Consider the following 20229-nt stretch of genomic DNA (forward strand, 5'->3'; position numbering starts at 1 on the left):
ATTGAATTTAATTAAAATTGTAGTATATTTTGCATGGCAGACTAGTCATGCAATGACAGCTCTTTATGGAAATAAAATTTTAACTGTGACCGTGCAGGTAATTTAATAATTAATTCGACACACAGAGAAGCATGAAATACTGAAATGATTTCTGCAAGAAAAATGTATGTGACTGATACTTAGGATTTTTGCTACTATTTAAGAGAATAAGTATCAAAGAAAATTTAAGTTTCTATGGTAAAGTCCAGTGATTACATATGGACATGAAATGTACTTAAATACAAGATTGTGGGAGAAAAAAATCCTTTTCTTCAGAAAACAATAAAAAATCATAATGGTTATTTATTATACCATTTGCTTTCATTGTTATATGAATTAATATTTAGTTTTGCCATTTTACAAACTAATATGTCATGATGTAGATTGTTCAAATTCTTATTAATTATTATTTAATTTCTAACCACACTTTGATTCACAATTCACTAACTTTTTATTTCAAGTTGACCTCGGGTGTGGAAACATGCAATTATGGTATTTAATTCTTTAATAGCCATGACCAAAGCCATGTGAAAGATTTTACAATTTCTTTGAGGAAAAGGAGAGCAAAGAAGGGGTGTGCCCTGCTCATACAGGTTTATACTGCATTTTGGTCTTACTCTAGAAGAAAAGCTAATGTCCTTATTTTTGGTATATGTAATAATAAAATATCAAATGCTTATCACTGTAAGTGAAAATGTTATGTTTACTGAAGGATAAATTAACAAATAACTAGATTGCTTCAGATTTTGATTGTCCTTCACCCAAGTGAAAGCGGAGTAGCTAGTGTTTTTACCGCAAGTGTTCTTGCTCTAGCGGAGAGAGGTTAATTACAATCTTTCCTTGAGGTGATGGCAGAACGTACGTACGTGTGTATGTGTGTGTGTGTGTGTGTGTGTGTGTGTGTGTGTGTGTGTGTGTGTGAGAGAGAGAGAGAGAGAGAGAGAGAGAGAGAGAGAGAGAGAGAGGAGGTGGCAGCATCAGCTATCAGGGTGTTCTCTCTTGGCTTGGAAGCAGTGAAGCAAAGCCCCCTCCTTCATTCTCATAAAGCAGAATTTATTTTTTTAAATATATTTATTTTATTTTAGATAGATATGTGTATGTATGTGTGTCTGTGTGTGTGTGTGTGTGTGTGTGTGTGTGTGTGTGTGTGTGTGAGAGAGAGAGAGAGAGAGAGAGAGAGAGAGAGAGAGAGAGAGAGGGGAGGTGGCAGCATCAGCTATCAGGGTGTTCTCTCTTGGCTTGGAAGCAGTGAAGCAAAGCCCCCTCCAGTCTTGATTAACTTAGCCTATTGTCGATGAACATTACAATCCATCATTTTCTTAGGTTGTATAGCCTTTTCCTGTGACATTAGCTTTTGGCTGTTATAATCCATCATATAGTGCATCTGAGCCTTCAGTAAGTGATTTTTCCAGTACAGTATAATCTCAGTGGTCTAAATGCAGAAACTTGCCTAGTGACAGTTCTCACTGTTCCTTGACTCTCAGAGTTGTTCAGTCCAAGATAGAAACATACTTGTTTTCAAATGCAAGGTTGAGGTTATCTCATTTAGTAAACAGAAAAAGTGAGAAAAAGCCTATGTTCTTCTAATATTTTCCTTATGTAACCCAACACTTTCCACTGTAGTTTTTCTTTTTAGGAAAGGCTCTGCCTTACAGATATGTCCTAGGAGAATTAATCCTTTGAATGCTTAGGATGCTTAGCACTATCCATTATTACATTAGCTCAGACTGAGTTATAACTTTCCTAGTGAATAGTACACATGAGAGGTTTAGGAGATAGAAGAAATTGTGATGACTGACTGCTCTGGGGAGATCGACTTTATCTGAGGATTTGGCTTTTTCTTTGATGGTGCTTGGAATGGGACACAGGTCTTGGCCATGCTGGGCAAGTGCTCTGCCACTGAGCTATACCCCCAGCCAGAAATCAGTTTTACCTGAATTGTCTCAGAATGTAGGGAAAGGAGCACAAGAGGGCATCAGGTGCCTTCAGATGGCTGTCAAGAAGAAAGTATTTCTAGGAAGGAGGGATGATGAATGTGGCTGTCCCCTCATATGATAGTGTAGATTTGGCACTGAGAAAGGTCAGTATTAGGGTAGTTATAGAGTAAGTGCAGTAGTGAATATCTTAGGTACATATAATTATGGTTAAAATTTATAAAATTGGGACTGGAGAGATGGCTCAGCATTTAAGAACATTGATTGTTCTTGCAGAAGACCCAGGTTCGAATCCCAGTACCCACATGGCAGCTAACAACTGTCTGTAACTCCAGTTCTAAAATAAAAATAGTGAAATAAAATTAAAAAGTTTAAAAAAATTTATAAAATTTCTATTAGTTGCCAGTTGAGCTGAGCCTAAAATATTTGAGGTGAGTTTTTAAGACAACCAGTTTTGATTGCATTTATTTTTGATTTTTTACTTTTTTGAAATTGGGAGATTTACATGTTGCACATACCCTATATATACACACATCACACACACACACATTAAGTAAATAAAAATTAAAACTAGAATTCAAAAATTTTAAAAAAGCAATGTAGAAATCCAGATATGGAGGTACATGCTTATATCCTAGCACTTGGAAGGCTGAAGCAGGTGGATTGTTGCAAGTTTTGAGGCCAACCTTATCTCTCTTAACAAGTCCTAGGCTAGTCAGAGCTGCATAATGAGAGTATCTCAAAATAACCAAACAAAAAAATGAAAAACAACAAAAAGGAACGTAGGGGAAAGAAGCTTCTTTTTGCGTGTGGCTCTGAGGATCAGGATCTGACCTGGCAAAGTCATGACATTAGAGGGGAGTATCATCACAGCAGAGGGTGTGCTTGCTGCTTCTTGGTAAGTTGAAGGCAGTGGTCAATTTGAATTGGACTCTAAAGACACAGATTTTATTCAGCCGTCATCAGGTCTTTGCAGTTCTTAGTATCCTAAGTAGTAACGCTTTGAGTTGCCTCTTAAATGTGAATTCAATACGTGAATAAGATTTCAGTGATTTAAAATTATATATAACAGATTATTTCTTGTTTTAAGGATTATTATAAATCATATGGAATATTTAGATTGGTTGTTTCTAGAAAATATGTACACTATTTAAATGCTGTCATACATATATTTATGTATTTTCCCCCCTGTGGTGCTAGGGATTGAACCCAAGGACATACTAGGCTGTACCGCTGACCTATATTCTCAGAGGTGTCAGTTGCCAGTGTTAATTCTCAGATTTAGAAAAATGTTATATTTGTCTTAAATAATCTCAATGACAATGTCTACTTTAAATACTGCACAAATGAAAATACAAAGGAAGTGGTTAAGTCTTTTAAAAGCCAGGTGTGGTGGCACATCCTTTAATCCCAACACTGGGGGATCTCTGTGAGTTCAAGGCCAGCCTGGTCTACATAGTGAGTTCCTGGACAGCTGAGGCTACAGGGAGACCCTGTGTCAAAAAGACAAAAAAAGGAGTCAGCACTAGAGCAGTCTGCTTTTAATAAAATGGGGGAAACAATCAAACTTTGTATTTTTACTGGCTTTAACTTGAAGTAGCTTTCCAAGGTACTTGTTAAAACAAAGTCAGGAGTGAGTTTAAAAACTTAAGTTTTTTTTTTTTTTTTTTAAAAAACATTGTAGCAAGAAGCAGCTTCTTAGAGTTGATGAGTTATTTGAAAAATTACTCTCCTTTGTTTTACAATGAAATATTCATTGAAGAAAACATAGGAAGGCACAAAAGAGAAAGTAATATTTATTTATAATTTTACCAGCCAGAGATAAAGTTTACTAACATTTTGGAATTTAAGTTCCAGCAATTTATATACATCAGTATAACCCTGAGTATACATCTTAGGGTTGATAGGAATGGGGTTCTAGCAAAGAAGTTGATTGGGGGAGGGGCAGATTTGAGACATTGTCTCACCTGACTGGCCTGGAACTATGTAGACCACCCCATCCTCGAACTCACAGAGCTCCACCTGCCTCTGCCTCCTGAGTGCTGTGATTAAAGGTGTGGTCTGCCACAGACAATTTGAAAAATGAGAAATTATTTAAAAAGTAAATTCTGCTTTGGTTATCTGATTAAATATTATTATTATTATTATTATTATTATTATTATTGAGTCAGGGTCTCCCTGTAGCCCCAGCTTGCCTGGAACTTGCTATGTAGACCAGGCTGGCCTCAAACTCGCAGAGATCTGCCTGCCTCTGCCTCTCAAGTTCTGGGATTAAAGGTATGTGCCACCACGCCCAGCTTATTTATTATTTTTATGTGTATGAATGTATTGCCTACATGTATGTAAGTGCACCAATGTCATACAGTGCCCTCAGAGGTCAGAGGAAGGCATCAGATCCTCTGGAACTGGAGTTACCAGTGGTTGTTAGCCACCATGTGGTGCTGGGACTCAAACCTGTGCCCTCTGTAAGAGCAGCCAGTGCTCTTAACCACTGAGGCATCTCTCCATCCCCCTGATTAAATATTTTTCAAAAATTAAAACCTAAACTGTGCTTAGTTCATTAGCAATATTGGTTGCTTTGACCAACTTTATAGTCCTTCCTGTTGCAGTAGAACTTTAAAGTAAGTTACTGTCTGCAACTGAAACTTATATTGAGACATTTGTGAAATATTCTTCAATCAAAGAAAAACCCAATAGCCTGCTTTAAGTATTTCATGGGGGGCTAGGATGCATTTAAAAAGATAAGGAAATTAGGGTTGGCAAGATACATATTAAACAAATGGTTGGCTACAGATGGCTCCTGGAGCCAGAGATGAGGTTTTAGCTGAGAGGTGTGGGGTCCCCAGGGTATTGTGGCGGAAGCCTGAGATGAAGGTGGAGGCTAGAGAGTAAGACAGGAAGAGAAGCTTACATCCTAGAGGCTGAGGGCAGACAGTGCCTGGAGCGGGGAGAGACTGAGCAGATGCTGCCTGAGGGTCCAGTGACTTGTTGGGCCTGGGAATTGAACCATCCCTATGATGTTAGTAACACAAATTTGTCCCTGTCATGTCATTGAATGGACGGCAAGTCATATTGAATGATCAGAGCAGTGAGCAGTGAGCAGGGTTGTAATGCAGCCAGCAATGTGATAATTAGCTGTGAGAGCGCCAGTGGGTGGAATGATGTGAGTAACCAAATGGATGGTCTTTCTAAGTGGCAGAAACCAGAGAATCTGAAGTCTAAAAAGTCATCTGTAAGGTGAGGAGTCAGGTTCAAAATTGGGAGTTTTTTTTTTTTTCCATAACAGTCCAAATAATCAGATAGCTTTTGTTTTAGATTAATATTTATGTCTATAAAAAAAGCACAGTTATAAAAGGTCACGTGTTTTAAAGTTGATGGCAAAAACAAAACAACAACAACAAATCAATTTTTTTTTCTTACCTAGCCACTGCCCCCAAACATGTTTTTCAAGGGCAAATAATTTTGACTTCACTGCTTCTTTTGATGCTTCTGTTTTCCTGTGTTAATACAGCCTGTATAAATTTACATGTTTTAATTTTGTTTTGTATACCTCTTGGCTTTTTGTTGTTTCATTTTTGGTCTTTTCAGTTTAAATCCATAAATTATCTGCTCCTAACATTGTATGCATATCTTTTCATGTACTGTTTTTGTAGTTAGTTGCATTAATAATCTTGGGCAGGGAACAGGGATTTGATCATCTGAGCAGGTCTTCATACCCTAAGTAAATACTTGTCAAATCTAGTTTCTAGGGCTGGTGTGCTAGTTGAGTAGGTAAAGGCACTTGATGCCAAGCTGATGACTTGAGTTCAGTTCCTGGGACCCACATAGTGGAGAGAGAAACCAACTCCTCCAAGTTGTTCTCTGAGTTTCACATTCATTGTGGTATATGCTCCCCCACCCCACCCCAAACAAAAGTGTGATTACAAATTTTTTAAAATAGCTGCTTAAAAAGACAAGTTTTTACATTGTTAAAGGTCTTAGATAATTAACAGTGCCATTTTTTCCTCTGGAGACTCCCACCTGGGCTTACCTCTCTGAACTGGTTGTTTATTATCCTGACACTTCTTTTTGCTGATATCTTTGGGTTTTCTTTTCTCTTTCCTGCACTGCAGTCCATTTCTTATGTGTTAGGCCCTCCTCCTTGATGCTCTACTTACTCCAGTGGTACCATTCTTCCAGACATACACCTAGGGCTTGTGGTCCTTCTAACATGGTACAGAAGAGGTCGTGCTCTCAAGTTCTTGGACATCTGAAAAGGCCCTTTTTCTACTGTCAGATTTAAAGTTTTACTTTACTAGCTTGTGTGCATATGTGGGCACATGGAGTTCAGAGGATGATATTGTGACATCAGCTCTTTCTACCTATACGTGGGTTCTGAGGATCAAACTCAGGTCTTCAGGCTTTCCAGGCAAGTGCCTTTACTTGCTCAGCCCTCTAGCCAGCCCCACTGTTAAATATAATGGGTAGTTTATTTAGGAGATGAATAGGACTCATCAGAATTTTGGCTTATAACTGATTATTGCTGACCAATAATTATCTGGGTAGGTAGGCCAGAGTCAGTAGTCCATAGAATTATTTTCGTAACTGGAGGTGTTTCTGAATAAGCCAGTGTTTTCAGCTCTCGCCTTCTGAAGAAAATAATAATATATGGCATCAAGGTTAGGATTTTTATATCGTGAAAACTTCCCCTAAACCAAGTATTCCTTTCAAGCATACTTGAATGGAAAATGGAAAAAATGAACTTAATTCTGATTTTTTTTTTTAAAGAAGATTTCTCAGGTTCTCAAGAGGTTGGAGTATTCTATCCATTTTAAATAAGAGATGAGATTATTTTTTTCTGTGTGAGTGTATTGCCTGCATGCCATGTTGTGCAGTGCTCATGGAAGTCAGAAGAGGGCATCAAATCCTCTGGAACTAGAGTTACAGACAGTTGCTAGCTGCCATGTGTGTGCTGGGAGTTGAGCCCAGGTTCTTTGTAAGAGTAGCCAGTGTCTTTAACCACTGAACCATCTCTCCAGCCTGTGATACAATTTTTTAATTGTAAAAGAGGAATAATGATGAAAGTAGCAGCCAGCTGATGATAATCTATGCAGTTCCACAGAAGGATTTGAAACTGTCAGAAGAAAATACACATTTGTCCTTGAGCAAGTTCTCTGTCTTCTCATCTGCCTAGAGCCTCTCCTGTCTTAACCTTCTTTGCTCTCTCTGAGCCCTCCCTCTCCCCTGGATGTGTTCTCCCCTTTAGTCCTCACCCAGCTTCTCCTTCTGCATCCTGTAACCCTCACATGTACTGTGTCTGCTCTCTAGAAAAAACTGAAAATCCACCTTGACCATATCTACATTTGGTTGGCAAAACTTACCCAAACAGTTGTATTAAACCTGCTCTATTTCCTCCCTTCTGTTTCTCCCAAGATTTAAGTTCTTCAAATTTTCCTTCCTGAAATCATTAATTCATCTGCTTATATTCTCCAGATGATCACACCTTAAAACGTTTAGTGGCATTTCAAGTTTATTCACTTGACCTGGGCATTCTCTCGAACCTCAGATTGTTCACTGGACAGCTACACTTGGTTTCTGCTGAGTACAACCAAAACTGAATTCTCAGTTCCCAACCCAAATCCGTTTCTCTCTTTCTTCTCCTTTGTAAACTCTACCACTGCTCATCTAGTGTCAAAAGCTGGTGGTGCACACCTGTAATTCTGTACTTAGGAGGTAAAAGAAGTATCAAGAATGCAGATTATCTCTGCTGCATAGTGAGTTCGAGGACAGTCTAGACTATCTCAGACTCTGTTTCAAAAAAAAAAAAAAAAACCCAAAAATATGGAATCTTCCTTTCTATAAAATTCTACAACTAGTTCATCAAAAAGTCCTGTTGACCTCACTTTAAAATGTCTAGTGAATCAGATTTGTACATCTCTGCTGTTACCCAAGCCACCACCATATCATGGCCAAACCTGAGTTGTAACCTCCTAACTTGCCTGACTTGTCTCCGTGTTGCTTTGATGCCCTGCTTTCACCTCCATCTTACTCAAGAGTGTGTTAGAATTAACTTGTATGAGCTTATAAAGGCCAGCATGTGCGTGTTTTCCCATGTTTGTTTTCAGTGACATCGTACAAATAGCTTGAATTGGCTATGGGAACAGGAACCAAAACATTACAACTCCCTACCACTGGCTGGTTGTTAAAATATTTACCAGTATGCTGCAGTTAAACTCTTTCCCCTAGTATACTCTGCCCAGAAAACAAAGTAGTCCTTCAGTGATGTAAATCATATCATGATTGCCCTGTTGAATTCTGATGGCTTTTCACTAAACTCACAGTAAAGACAAAGCTGTTGTGGCGGCTCTAAAGCCTTATGTGATCTGTCTCTGAGCTGTAGCATAATAAATGCCCAGTTGATCCTTGTTATGAGGTTGGATAGGAGACAGTGGCAAGTGGAAGGATGTGTTGTTTCTGTACCATCCAGCAACCTGTTGTCTACGGCAATTATTTTAAGAGTTGAAATTTTTGGGGGTTTGCACTAAGACTTTTTGATTGTTCAAAAGTTTAATTTATTTATAAATTTCAAGAACCCCAAGCAGAGGTCTATTTAATAATAGGTATAAGACATTTTCTAAAGCAAGATGCAAATAACTTTCAAATTTATGTAATAAGTATATAATTTCATGTTTTTTATTAGCACAAATAATCAAAATGAGTTTAGTATAGTTTAATAAGACTATTATCAAAAAAGGTAATTTGAGAATGGAATTTATTTATAAATTTCAAGAACCCCAAGCAGAGGTCTATTTAATAATAGGTATAAGACATTTTCTAAAGCAAGATGCAAATAACTTTCAAATTTATGTAATAAGTATATAATTTCATGTTTTTTATTAGCACAAATAATCAAAATGAGTTTAGTATAGTTTAATAAGACTATTATCAAAAAAGGTAATTTGAGAATGGAAAGGCTTTGAACTTAAGAAACTGTTTCTAAAATGAACATTTGTGGGCTATTCTGTTTCAATATTAATCTGAACACTTAAAATAATTAGGTATTTATTTTGCCTACAGTTCCTGTTTAAATCTTTTTTTATTTTTGATAGGGAAGTTCATAGTTGGTACAGTGGCAGTTTTATATCAAAATTCTAAAATCTAATAGATTACAAATGATTACAAAGATTTGTTAATTTTGAGGTGTCATAGTCTTAAAATAACAATGCAATATTTTAATGATCAGATGCTGGATATTTATAGGAAATGCCATCTTCTCTTGTAGGGTATATTTCCGAAATCGCTGGGTGAAGACTGTCCACCCAGTCGTGCATCAGTACTGTTTGATCTCAAGCGCACACTCCACCTTTCAGATGCCCCAGAAAGAAGATATTCTTAAACATCGAGTGGTGGTGGTTACATTGAACACTTCCCAGTACCTCTGTCAGCTGGACCTTGAACCTGGTATGATCACTCCCTACTGAGATGGCTGTCTCCCAGGGTTAGGGTTAAGGAGTGCCTTCAGTTTAGACTAGGATTTGGCAGCCTGTACCCATGGGCCAAATTTGGCCCGATGCCTGCTTTTTTCTATAAAGTTTTATTGGGTGGAACGTGGTCACCCATGCCCATTTATGTGTTTCTTGTCTATGACTAATGTGCTGCAAAGCCAAGGGTTGTAACTTCAGTGGACACATACCATCTGTAGCCCTTTGCTGAAAAGCACTTGTAAACCTCTGAAACAGTTTCATGACTGCTATTCCATTTGTTTTCAAATTGACCAGGTGGTATCTGTTTATTAGTGATCATGTGAAGAATTCAGGTTTGGACAGTGTTGTTTTTTATAACTTTCTCAGCTTTTTATTTACTTATTTTTTTGTCTTTTGAGACAGGGTCTCCCTGTAGCCCCAGCTGGCCTAGAACTCACTATGTAGACCAGGCTGGCCTCAAAGTCACAGAGATCTGCCTGCCTCTGCCTTCCAAGTGCTAGGACTAAAGGCATACACCACCACACCCAGCCCCTCCTCAGCGTTTTATTTTAAATTGTTTTTGTACCATATTGTGTAGAAAACAACAATCATAGTAGGATTTGTTATGACATTCTATTATGATTCTTTTTTGTTTATTTTTTAAGGATTTATTTATTTCTGTGGGTGTCTGTGTCAGTGTGAGTGGGTACACATGTGGAAACCAAAAGAGGGCTTTAGGTTTTCTTTTCCTTCACTCTGTCTATCCCTTTGAGTCAGGGTCTCTCCTTGACCCCGAGGCTTGTGTTTTCTTGGTTAGGCTGGAAACTAGCAAACCCCAGTGATCCTTGCGTCTCTGCCCTCCCTGGGGCTAGGGTTATAGGTGAGCAAGATATACCCTGCTTTTTACATTGTTGCTGGGATCTGAGCTTTAGCCTTCATGACTGCACAGCAAGCACTTTTAACTGCTGAGTCGCCTCTTTAGTCCCTGAGATTATTATATTTATGTGTTGGAACTATGTAAAAATTAACCTACGTTTATTTATTTTTTAACCTTATTTATTTTTATGTTTTTGAGACAGGGTTTTGCTTTGTAACTCATGCTTGCCTTGAGCTCACTGTGTAACCCAGGCTAGCCTTAAAACTCATAGCAATTCTTCTGCCTCAGTCTCCCAAGGGTTCTGTTGCAGGTGCCACCAAGCCCAGCTCAATCCAGTTTCATGTGAGTGTACAAATCTCAGATGACACGTTGCTCTGATGAATATGGTTGAACTTGACCATCAGAAAGTAGTATGGCTTTAAATAGATGCTTTAGCAGGGTGCTCATTTGTTTCTGCTATAATTGTTGACATTGCTCAATGCTTTTCCATCTCCTTGTGGAACTGCCTTCAAAGCCAGTGACAAATTCTTTTTCGTATGAGTCCCTGGAAGGTAGAGACTGTTCTCTTTGTATTCCTGATGCCTGGCCTAGTGTAGAGACACCTGGAGGCTCTTGATAAACTTCTGTTTATCTTAAATGAAGGAATGGCAGCCAACCTTTTTCTTTTTCTTTTTCTTATTGACACTAGATTTAATTTTAGAAAAGCCTCAAAATCTTTCTGGGGCGTGTCTGATGAATAAGGTGGGGGATCAAACTGGGCAATACCATTATGGGTAAGAAAGAAGAGAGAGCAAGGAGAGACCAATGAGACTTCCTTTTTTCATGCTTCCAGCTCCTCCCTGGCTGGTGAGAGCCATTCTAGAGGCCAAGTTTGAGAGTGCTTGACTCAGAGGCAGCATCACTGGAAAGACTTAGAGTTCATCCCAAGTAACTTCCTAGACTGGAACAACACTCATTTGAAATGCAAATTTGGGAATGTTTATTTAACAATCAGTCCCATTTCTTTGATTATACCTTGCATATTTGGCATGTAGATTAAAAGCCTAGCCCTTCTCTGCAGTATGGGAGTTTTTGTTTGTTTTGTGAGAAAGACTAAGGAATGGCTTTGGAGAGTACACAAGTCATGCTACTAGGCCTTTTGTATTGGATGTTCTTTATATTTTATTTCACTTAATTCTCATATCAACCGTATGGCGAGTTATTTACCGATAACAAACCTAAGACTCATAGTAAGTCAGTTTGAGTAATTCAAGTTGTCTTCTCTAGGTTAAGGAATAGGCAACATTTCATGATTTATGCAGTTCCTAATGGAAACATAGCTCTATTTCATTAAATTGTTACCTAATGAAAACATTTTTTTTTTTCATGAGTCTCAGCCTTTTCTGCTTGATCCCATGTTTTTATAGTCATTTTTCTTTACTTTTAGAGCAAAGCACTTGCAGATTTTCAGTGGGAGAGGGGTGTGCATGTATCTGTGGTGCTGGGGCCATTGCCAGTATGCAGATGACAATTCTGTTTTTACTGTCACTCATAGTGATTTGTTTGAACGATTGATGGTGTTGGCTACTGCTGTGAGCCAGTGAGGTTTAGGAAGTTCCCAGTGTAAAAAGTTTGCATTAGGAAATTGTATAAACAGAGTGTTGGAGCCCTTGATAGTTATTGAAATGGAGCTAGAAAGTATGGTTAGATTCCTGGATCAACTTAAAGGAGGCTGGTTAATTTTGTGGTGCCACTGGCCATTAGAGAGTTTTTAACTATTTTTAAATTAAATTAAATGAAAAATTTAAGGCTGGAGAAATGGCTCAGCAGTTAAGAGCACTAGCTACTCTTGCAGAAGACACAGGTTCAAATCCCAGCACCTATATGGCAGCTAACAACTTTCCATAACTCCAGTTCCAGGAGATCTGACAGCCTCTTCTGACCTCTGTGGGCACTGCATGACATGAGTGCACTTACACAGGCAATACACTCATACACCTGAAAGTAGATTTTTTTAAAAAAAGAACTTAAGATTTTTAAATTTTTAATTGTGTGTGTGTGTGTGTGTGAGAGAGAGAGAGAGAGAGAGAGAGAGAGAGAGAGACATCTCTAGCTCCTAGAGAAATGAAAAGGTCTAACTGTTCACTTTGTTGAGAACTCTTCTGCACCCTTTGTTGTGCTATTCAAATGAAAAACTCCTTTCCCAACCCAGGAGCTGGTGGGAGGGGGGGATGGGGTCTCTTTCTTCATTGAGTTACCAAGGAAATTTTTGTTTCTGATCCTCTTCTTAGGGACAAGGGACTTTCTCCCTTGCACACACAATCCTGTCCTGTAGTGAGTGGCTACATGAGGTGCTTCCTGCCACGGGTGATTTTGTCAGGGGATAATTGATAGTGGATAATTTTGACATCAGTTATCAGTTAGCACTTTTTTTTTTTTTTTTTTTTTTTTTTTTTGCTTTGCAGAATAGTGAATTTAAAAAGAAGAAAACTAGATAGGGTCTTAGACAAAAAGATTGTATATATCAGGTCATGCCCACATTCCATGTTTTAGTGACAACTACATAAGTGATAGTAGTCCTACAGCACTGGGACTGAGTGGAACGACTCCTGTAGCCTGGTAACATCATAGTCATCATAAAGTTGTAACACAGCTTAGTACATTTTGGTTTGGGTAGAAATGTCACCACAGGTTTTAAGGCAAAAGCCCAGGCTCTGGGAGCTCTAACAAGCTCAGCTTGGCCACCTGTCCCCAGAACACTAATTAAAGAGCTAAATAACGGTGAAAAGCAAGAGAAGAGATTTATTCAATGTGGTCATATTAGGAAGAGGAACAAATAAAGGGGTCCAGGGACCCCTTGAGTCTGTCTTCAGGGCACGGACATAACGTTTGGGTTTAAATAGAGGACAAAAGGTGTGTATAACTACACAGTCCTGGGCAATGTGTGTCTGCCCATTATTGCCTCAGTGTGGGTTCTACAGTGTGGGTATTTTAGTTGTCCTCATCTGGGCAGAAGGGCAGTGAGGATCTGTCCTGTGAGATTTTGCTTTTCTAGAACTGAAGAGGAAAGGTTAAGGTTAATAACTTGTTTCAGTTCTTTAAGCCAAAGGGAATATAGATGTAAAATGGAGGTAGAGATGGTGGCCTTTCATCCTGCCTTGTGGGCCTGAGTGAGAGAGAAATCAGTGCTTTTAGTAAAAACATCTTCTAATACTGCATTGCCAGTTGTATGACAGTTATGCATGATTGTATATGCAAAATAAACCCAAACAATCTGATTAGTGTATTTGCTAACAAGATACCCTTTTATTTTAGTTTCGTGTTAGGTTGTAACTTTTTCCTTTATATTAGATGTTGGATATGACTTTCTTTAATGCGTAGTAGCATGTTTAGGGTAAAGTTACTCATGAACGACCATTTTATTTTTGATGTTTTGCCCAATAGTGAAGGAGCTTTGGGGCTGTTAATACCCATTTTTTTTCATCAGAAGTCACGATCTTGTACTTAAAATCTTTTTGGAGTTGGAGAGTTGGCTCAGTGGTTTGGAGCACTGGCTGTTTTTCCAGAGGGACCTGGGTTTAGTTCCAGGGGATCTGATGCCCTCTTCAGGCCTCCAAGGGCATTGCACACATGTGGTTAACTTTACATACATGTAGGCAAAATACTCATACACATAAAATAAAAATAAATAAAATATTTTCTTTATTATTTTACTGATTAAAACATTTCAAATTTTTAGCTGTTATCACCAGATGTGTTTATATGTCTGTATCAAGTTAAATATTCTGTTTAACCTCTGTTTTAAAGTCATGTGTTAAATTAATGATTATCTATATTGAGGGTAACCTTGAAAGTACCTTTGACTCTTAGATTAATAAGTAAAATTCTTCCCTTAGGAGAGTACAGAGCAACTATTCCTTAATTGCTGCTGTAATATGTGTTCTGTGTTTACACTGTACTTTCTAGGGTTTTTTACTCACATTTTGTTAGATGAAGCCGCCCAGGCCATGGAGTGCGAGACCATCATGCCTCTAGCCTTAGCAACTAAAAACACTCGGATTGTTTTGGCTGGTGATCACATGCAGGTAGGTGTCCTCTTAGTCACTGTCTTGAAAGTACTTTTTTATTGTTTTAGTGCTTACTACTCTGTTTTCAGGAACATCCAGTTACCAGAACAGAAACCTGACTCTAGGGGTCCTAACTGGTTACATTCTGCTACCTGTCCTAAAGGAAAACAAATGGTAAAACTGGTGATGAAACAGGAAACGAGCCTTGAGCTTGACAAGTGTAAGTACTGTTAATAGCAGCCTTGAGTTGACACAGGAACAGGATGAAACAAAGGCAAGAGGTAAGATTTGTTCAGCACAGAGTCTCCCAGGTGTTAAGGAAATTGCTGCTGCTTAGGGGGACCAGAGTGTTGGCTGCAGAGAACATTTATCTGTCACTGATCAGTGATCCTAGAACTAAGATAGACTGAAGGAAAGAGCAACTCAGAGAAGGATGGTGAGAGAGACAGATGAACTCCAGGAAAGTTAATAACTGGATCCTCCTTCACTCTGAAATTATACCATGTATTACAGTTTTTTGAACATTTTTCTACTAAAGGAAAAATAAAGACATTTTTGAAGAAAAATGATTAGCACCTTTTTCTACCACTTAAAAATTTTTTGTTGAGGGGGCTGGAGAGATGATTCAGTGGTTCAGAACCCTGCTGTTCTTCCAGATGACCTGGGGTTTGAGTCCTAGCACCCACATGGCAAGCTAACAACCATCTGAAACTCCAGTTCCAGGGGATCTGATGCCCTCTTCTGGCTTCTGCACCCTTTGCAGGACACAGGTGCACTTAAATGCATGCAGGTAAAACATGTATACACATAAAATAATAAATATAATAAAGTAGAAAAACTTTTTTGATTGATTTATTTTACGAGTATGAGTGTTCTGCCAGCATGTATGTAAGTGGATCGTATGTGTGCAGTGCCCCTGGAACTGGAGTTAGGGATGGTTGTTAGCCGCCACGTGGGTGCTCAGAACTTAACCCAGGTCCTCTGCAAGACCAGCCAGCACTTTTAGCTGCTGAGCTGTCTCTCCAGACCCCCCACCACTTTTCTTTCTCCTCCTTTTCCTCTTCTTCCTCTTTTGCCTCCTCCTCCTCTTCCTCCTCCTCCTCCTCTTTGTTTTGGATATCTGATTAAATGGGAGTCTTATCCATGTTAAAGTTTTTATTTATTTTCTGAGGTTCATTGCTTTTCTAAATTTTTTTTTTATATTTTATTTGTATGAGTGTATTGCCTGTGTATGAGTGTAAGTGCACCTGTGTCATGCAATGTCCATGGAGGACAGAAGAGAGTGTCAGATCATCTGGAACTGGAGTTATGGATGGTTGTTAGTGCCATGTGAGTGCTGGGAATCTGAATCCTCTGCAAGAGCAGCCAGTGCTCTTAACTGTTGAGCCATCTCTCTAGCCCCTCATTTCTTCTTCTTTTTGTCTTTTTGAGACAGGGTCTCTCTGTAGCCCCAGCTGCCCTGGAACTCACTATATAGACCAGACTGGCCTCAAGCTCACAGAGATCCGCCTGTCTCTGCCTCCCAAGTGCTGAGCTTAAAGGCATGCACCACCACCACCACCTAGCCACTCTTACTTTTCTTGTTTTTGTTTTTCAGTCTTTTTGAGACAGATTTTTCCTGTACCTCCAGCTGGCCTAGCACTCACTATGTAGACCAGGCTGGCCTTAATTGATCTCACAGAGATCTGACTGCCTCTGCCTGTCTAGTGCTGGGATTAAAGGTGTATGTCACCACACCCAGCTTACTTTTTATTTTTTTTTTTTGCCTTTTTGAGACAGTCTCCCTGTAGCCCCAGCTGTCCTGGAACTCACTATGTAGACCAGGGTGGCCCTGAACTCACAGAGATCCACCTGCCTCTGCCTCCAGAGTGCTAGGATTAAAGGTGTGTGCCACCATACCCAGCTCAGCAGATTACTTTTTTTAATAAAGTAAAAATTTTTCTTTGTATAATCCCCTAATTTCCATCTCTAATATCTGTTTTTGTGACGGGTTAATTTTTTGATACCATAAGAAACAAAGTATGTAATTTATAATTAAAATTTCAAAAATAATAATCAAATTTTATATTATTTGAGTACTCACATATAAAAAAGAGAGTTTTTCTCTTAAGGTGTCTGCTTTACAAAGTCCAGTTTGGAGTAGGTTCTCTTCCTACCACAACTGATTAAGAGTGCACCCATAGTACGTGAGAGCTGTCATGACCTAGGAAAGGGAAGAGAAAAACACCTTCTATTAGTTCCTTTTCCTAAAGTAGCTTCATTTTGTTTTTTAGCAGTTAAAGGTATAGCCTGGAATAACTCCTTTTACTTTATAAAACCAAGAAGGTTTGTTTGGTAAATTTTTAAAAATTAAAAAAAAGTTGCTTACTATATTTTACTATTATCTATGGTATACAGGCTAATTATTTACCCTTCACATTTACTTTTATTTTGTATTTTTTTAAAGTTAAGCTTAGCATACAGAGTAGTAAGTTTCATTATGGAAAAAATGACTTGTTAATTATAACATTAATCTTTGTTCACCATAGTCTTCATATCTTATGAGGTCATTTTATTTATTTATTCATTTCCATACTTTTTGAGACCAGGTCTTACTTTGTGGCCCAGGCTTGCCTTAAAATTCAACAGTTTTTCCCCAACCTCCCGAGTGCTGTGCACTACAACACCTAGTCTGAGTTTATTATTTTATTTTTAAAAATGAGTCCTTTTTTTTGCATGAATGTATATATGTGCATCATGAATGTATGTATGTGCAGGCCAGACAGGACATTGGAACCCCAGAGTACCAAAAGTTGTAAGCTGCTGCGTGGGTGCTGGGAATGAACCTCTTGAGGAGCAGCATGTGCTCTTAACCACTTTGCTGTCCTTCCAGACATAGTAAATCTTTTTATTAATTAATTTTTTATTTTAAAATATTTATTTTTACATGTATGAGTGTATTGCGGACATGTATGTATGTAAGTGCACCCATGTCATACAATGCCTACAGAGGCCAGAAGAGGGCGTCAGATCCCCTGGAACTGGAGTTACAGATACTTGTTAGCCACCATGTGGGTGCTGGGAACTGAGCCCAGGTTCTCTGTGAGAGAAGCCAGTGCTTTTAATCACTAAGCCATCTCTCCAGCCCCTTATTCATTATTTATTTTATTTTATGTGTGTGAGTGTATTGCCTGCATGTAAGTGAGTGCACCCATGTTGTGTAATGCCAGCGGAGGTCAGAAGAGGGCTTCAGATTCCCCTGGAATTGGAGTTAAGGACAGTTCGTACCTGCCATGTGGGTACTGGAAATTGAACCCAGGTCCTCTGCAAGAGCAGTCGGTGCTCTTAAGTGCTGAGCTATCTCTCTAGCCCCTCCCCTGTTATTTTATATAATTGATTGGTTTTGGCGAAATAGTCGATTTTACTTCTCCTGGTGATGTAGTGATCTTTGGAAATATTTTTTATTTGATCTTTGAAATATTAAAGTAATTATTATGTTGGAGGAGCCTTTTATTAGCTGATGTGTAGAAACTTTAGCTTAGTATTACTGTGCTGCAATGAACAGTTAGAAGTTTTGGTTTAGTTGCTTATAATAGGTAAATGGTTCCTAGAAAAAATTAGTGATTTTTATATTTCTTTACAACATTTTTACTATGTTTACAACATTCAGCATGTTAAATATGAGAAGTTTTAGCATAGAAGAGTTTCTATGTAGGTTTTAAAATACCGTTTATACACTTAGTTAAATTTTCTTTGTATGTTTGTCTGTTACAGCTCAGTCCTTTTGTTTACAGCGAGTTTGCCAGGGAGAGAAACCTTCATGTTTCATTACTTGATCGACTCTACGAGCATTACCCTGCCGAGTTTCCATGCAGGATCCTCCTGTGTGAGAACTACCGGTCCCATGAAGCTATCATCAAGTAGGTGTGAGCCGCCCCCCTGACCCAGGGCCTTGTGCTCTTTGGGAGGGAGCCTAGTCAGCATGTGACAGTGACTCCCTCTGTCTCTGTGGCCCTCCTAGTGTTGAAAATTATTCTTCACTTTATGTTCTTAAAAGAATATTTCAAAAGTCAGAGCTGTGCTTCTTCATAAGAAGTAAGGTAATTTGTATGCTAAAACTGGTTTTGATTAGATATGATACATTAGCCTCTGAATAAATACGCAATCTATATGAAAAATGGCATGACTGAAGGAAAGCAGAAATGAAGGAAGGGAAGCTGGTACTTACTGTTTTAAAAAGACTCCTATTAAATACAATGACCATGTGTAAAAGCGGTGGCTCAGTGATCACTTGCAGCCTGAACAGCCTATGTCCAGCATGCAGCTGAAGAAACAATGCTGACAGCAGGAACCCCTTTGTGGTCTTTTCCAGTCAACAGCCATTCCAGAAACTGAAACTTTTTAAAAGCTTAGTATATAATTCAGTAGTACTGATGATGTCATTTATGTGGCAACCATTTTCAGGTGTCTCTGAGAGTAATTGCACAGTAGCAGCATCTGCATATCTATGTTTGCGTGTATAGTCACACATCACTTAAAAGACAGAATACGTTCCAGGAACTGTGCCAGTAGAATTTTGTCACCTGAACATCGCAGAGTGCAGTCCACAAACCTAAACACTCCCATCGGTCACCTGTCTTGGTCTCATGGTCAAGAGCTGAAACAAGATGTGTGAGGCTGCTGCCTCTTGACGTGACAGAATGCTTTGTAGAAACTCGTGTCTTCTAGGTGGAAAGCTGCACTCTAAAACCACAAAGCACAGTGCAGAAGCCTGCCATTTGCCCATTGCTCTCACTGTGAAGTAGGGCATAGTGTGCTATGGGATGTGCTCTGCCTTGACTCAGCTGGCAGCCCACTGGACTCATTCACACCAGCAGCACTGCGGACACCAGGGCATGCTCGCACTCTCAGGATGGCTGTGCTTAGAATTTTTCAGCTCCGTTATTGTAGGGTATGGGGTTCTTTGCTGACCAAAAACTGCTAGGTTGCACATGACTGTATATGATCCATGCAAATGGAAGTCTGTGTCACCTAGGAGAATGTGCTGCTCAGCTCATTTTCTCATTTCAAGGGCCTCAGCTAGTATTGAATGGTCATCATTTTTTCTGGTTTCTTATCTTACCAGAATCAATTCATTTAAAAATGGTATCCCAGCCATTATTTTGGGGAAATTATTGACATCATGAGTAGTTGATGTTTGGATAAAAATGAATTGTGTACATAAATCATTATTATTAGAATGGGTTTCTTTTGTATAGGTGAAATTAATTTTGACAGTTACTTTCTTTCTCTTGCTCTGCAGCTATACCTCTGAGCTTTTCTACGAGGGTAAACTGATGGCCAGTGGAAAGCAGCCCGCACACAAGGACTTCTACCCACTAACTTTTTTTACAGCACGAGGGGAAGATGTACAAGAAAAAAATAGCACTGCTTTTTATAATAATGCAGAGGTACCTTTGTTCATCATGCAATTTCTGAATATTTTCTTAGATTCTCTTAAACATTCATTTAGAATGTAGGGCTGACTATTATGTGTTGATTTTATTTACATGAAAATTGGGTAAAACTTACATTAATTTATTAAGGTGAAAAAACAAATTTGAATTTACTTTTTTTTCATAATGATAAAACAAAATACATAATTTTTAAGAAAAGCCAACATATTCTCATATAGAGTATTATTGGTAGACATCTAAAACAGACTGATTAAATTTTCTAGTTCATATTCAAAGGAGGCATCATTTTGAGTAACAGTTGAATCAACAGACTCCTGTGTTCCAGGGGCTCACACAGCCCCCGGACACTGGTGCTGCTGTCTTATCACATGCCCCTCAGCTCTCTTCTGGTTTCTGGCTTTCAGAGAGAATGTGGGTGGTCTGAACAATCAGATCAGGCAACAGGCAAAAATCCTG

General features: G+C 38.7%; 1 protein-coding gene across 10 annotated transcripts in view; it reads left to right on the plus strand.

Moving 5' to 3' along the window:
• Helz (helicase with zinc finger) overlaps window positions 1–20229 on the plus strand; it is a 190728-nt gene that overhangs the window by 92633 nt on the left and 77866 nt on the right. For all 10 annotated transcript variants that reach the window (XM_029568373.1, XM_029568371.1, XM_029568370.1 and 7 more), the window contains 4 exons: window positions 9235–9413; window positions 14238–14356; window positions 18092–18237; window positions 19620–19767. In XM_029568373.1, the coding sequence (XP_029424233.1) occupies window positions 9235–9413; window positions 14238–14356; window positions 18092–18237; window positions 19620–19767 (592 nt within the window). The remainder of the gene's footprint in view (window positions 1–9234; window positions 9414–14237; window positions 14357–18091; window positions 18238–19619; window positions 19768–20229) is intronic.

Source organism: Nannospalax galili, unplaced genomic scaffold, assembly GCF_000622305.1.
Source record: "Nannospalax galili isolate Female #2095 unplaced genomic scaffold, S.galili_v1.0 scaffold781, whole genome shotgun sequence".
In the NCBI taxonomy this organism is placed as follows: Eukaryota; Metazoa; Chordata; class Mammalia; order Rodentia; family Spalacidae; genus Nannospalax; species Nannospalax galili.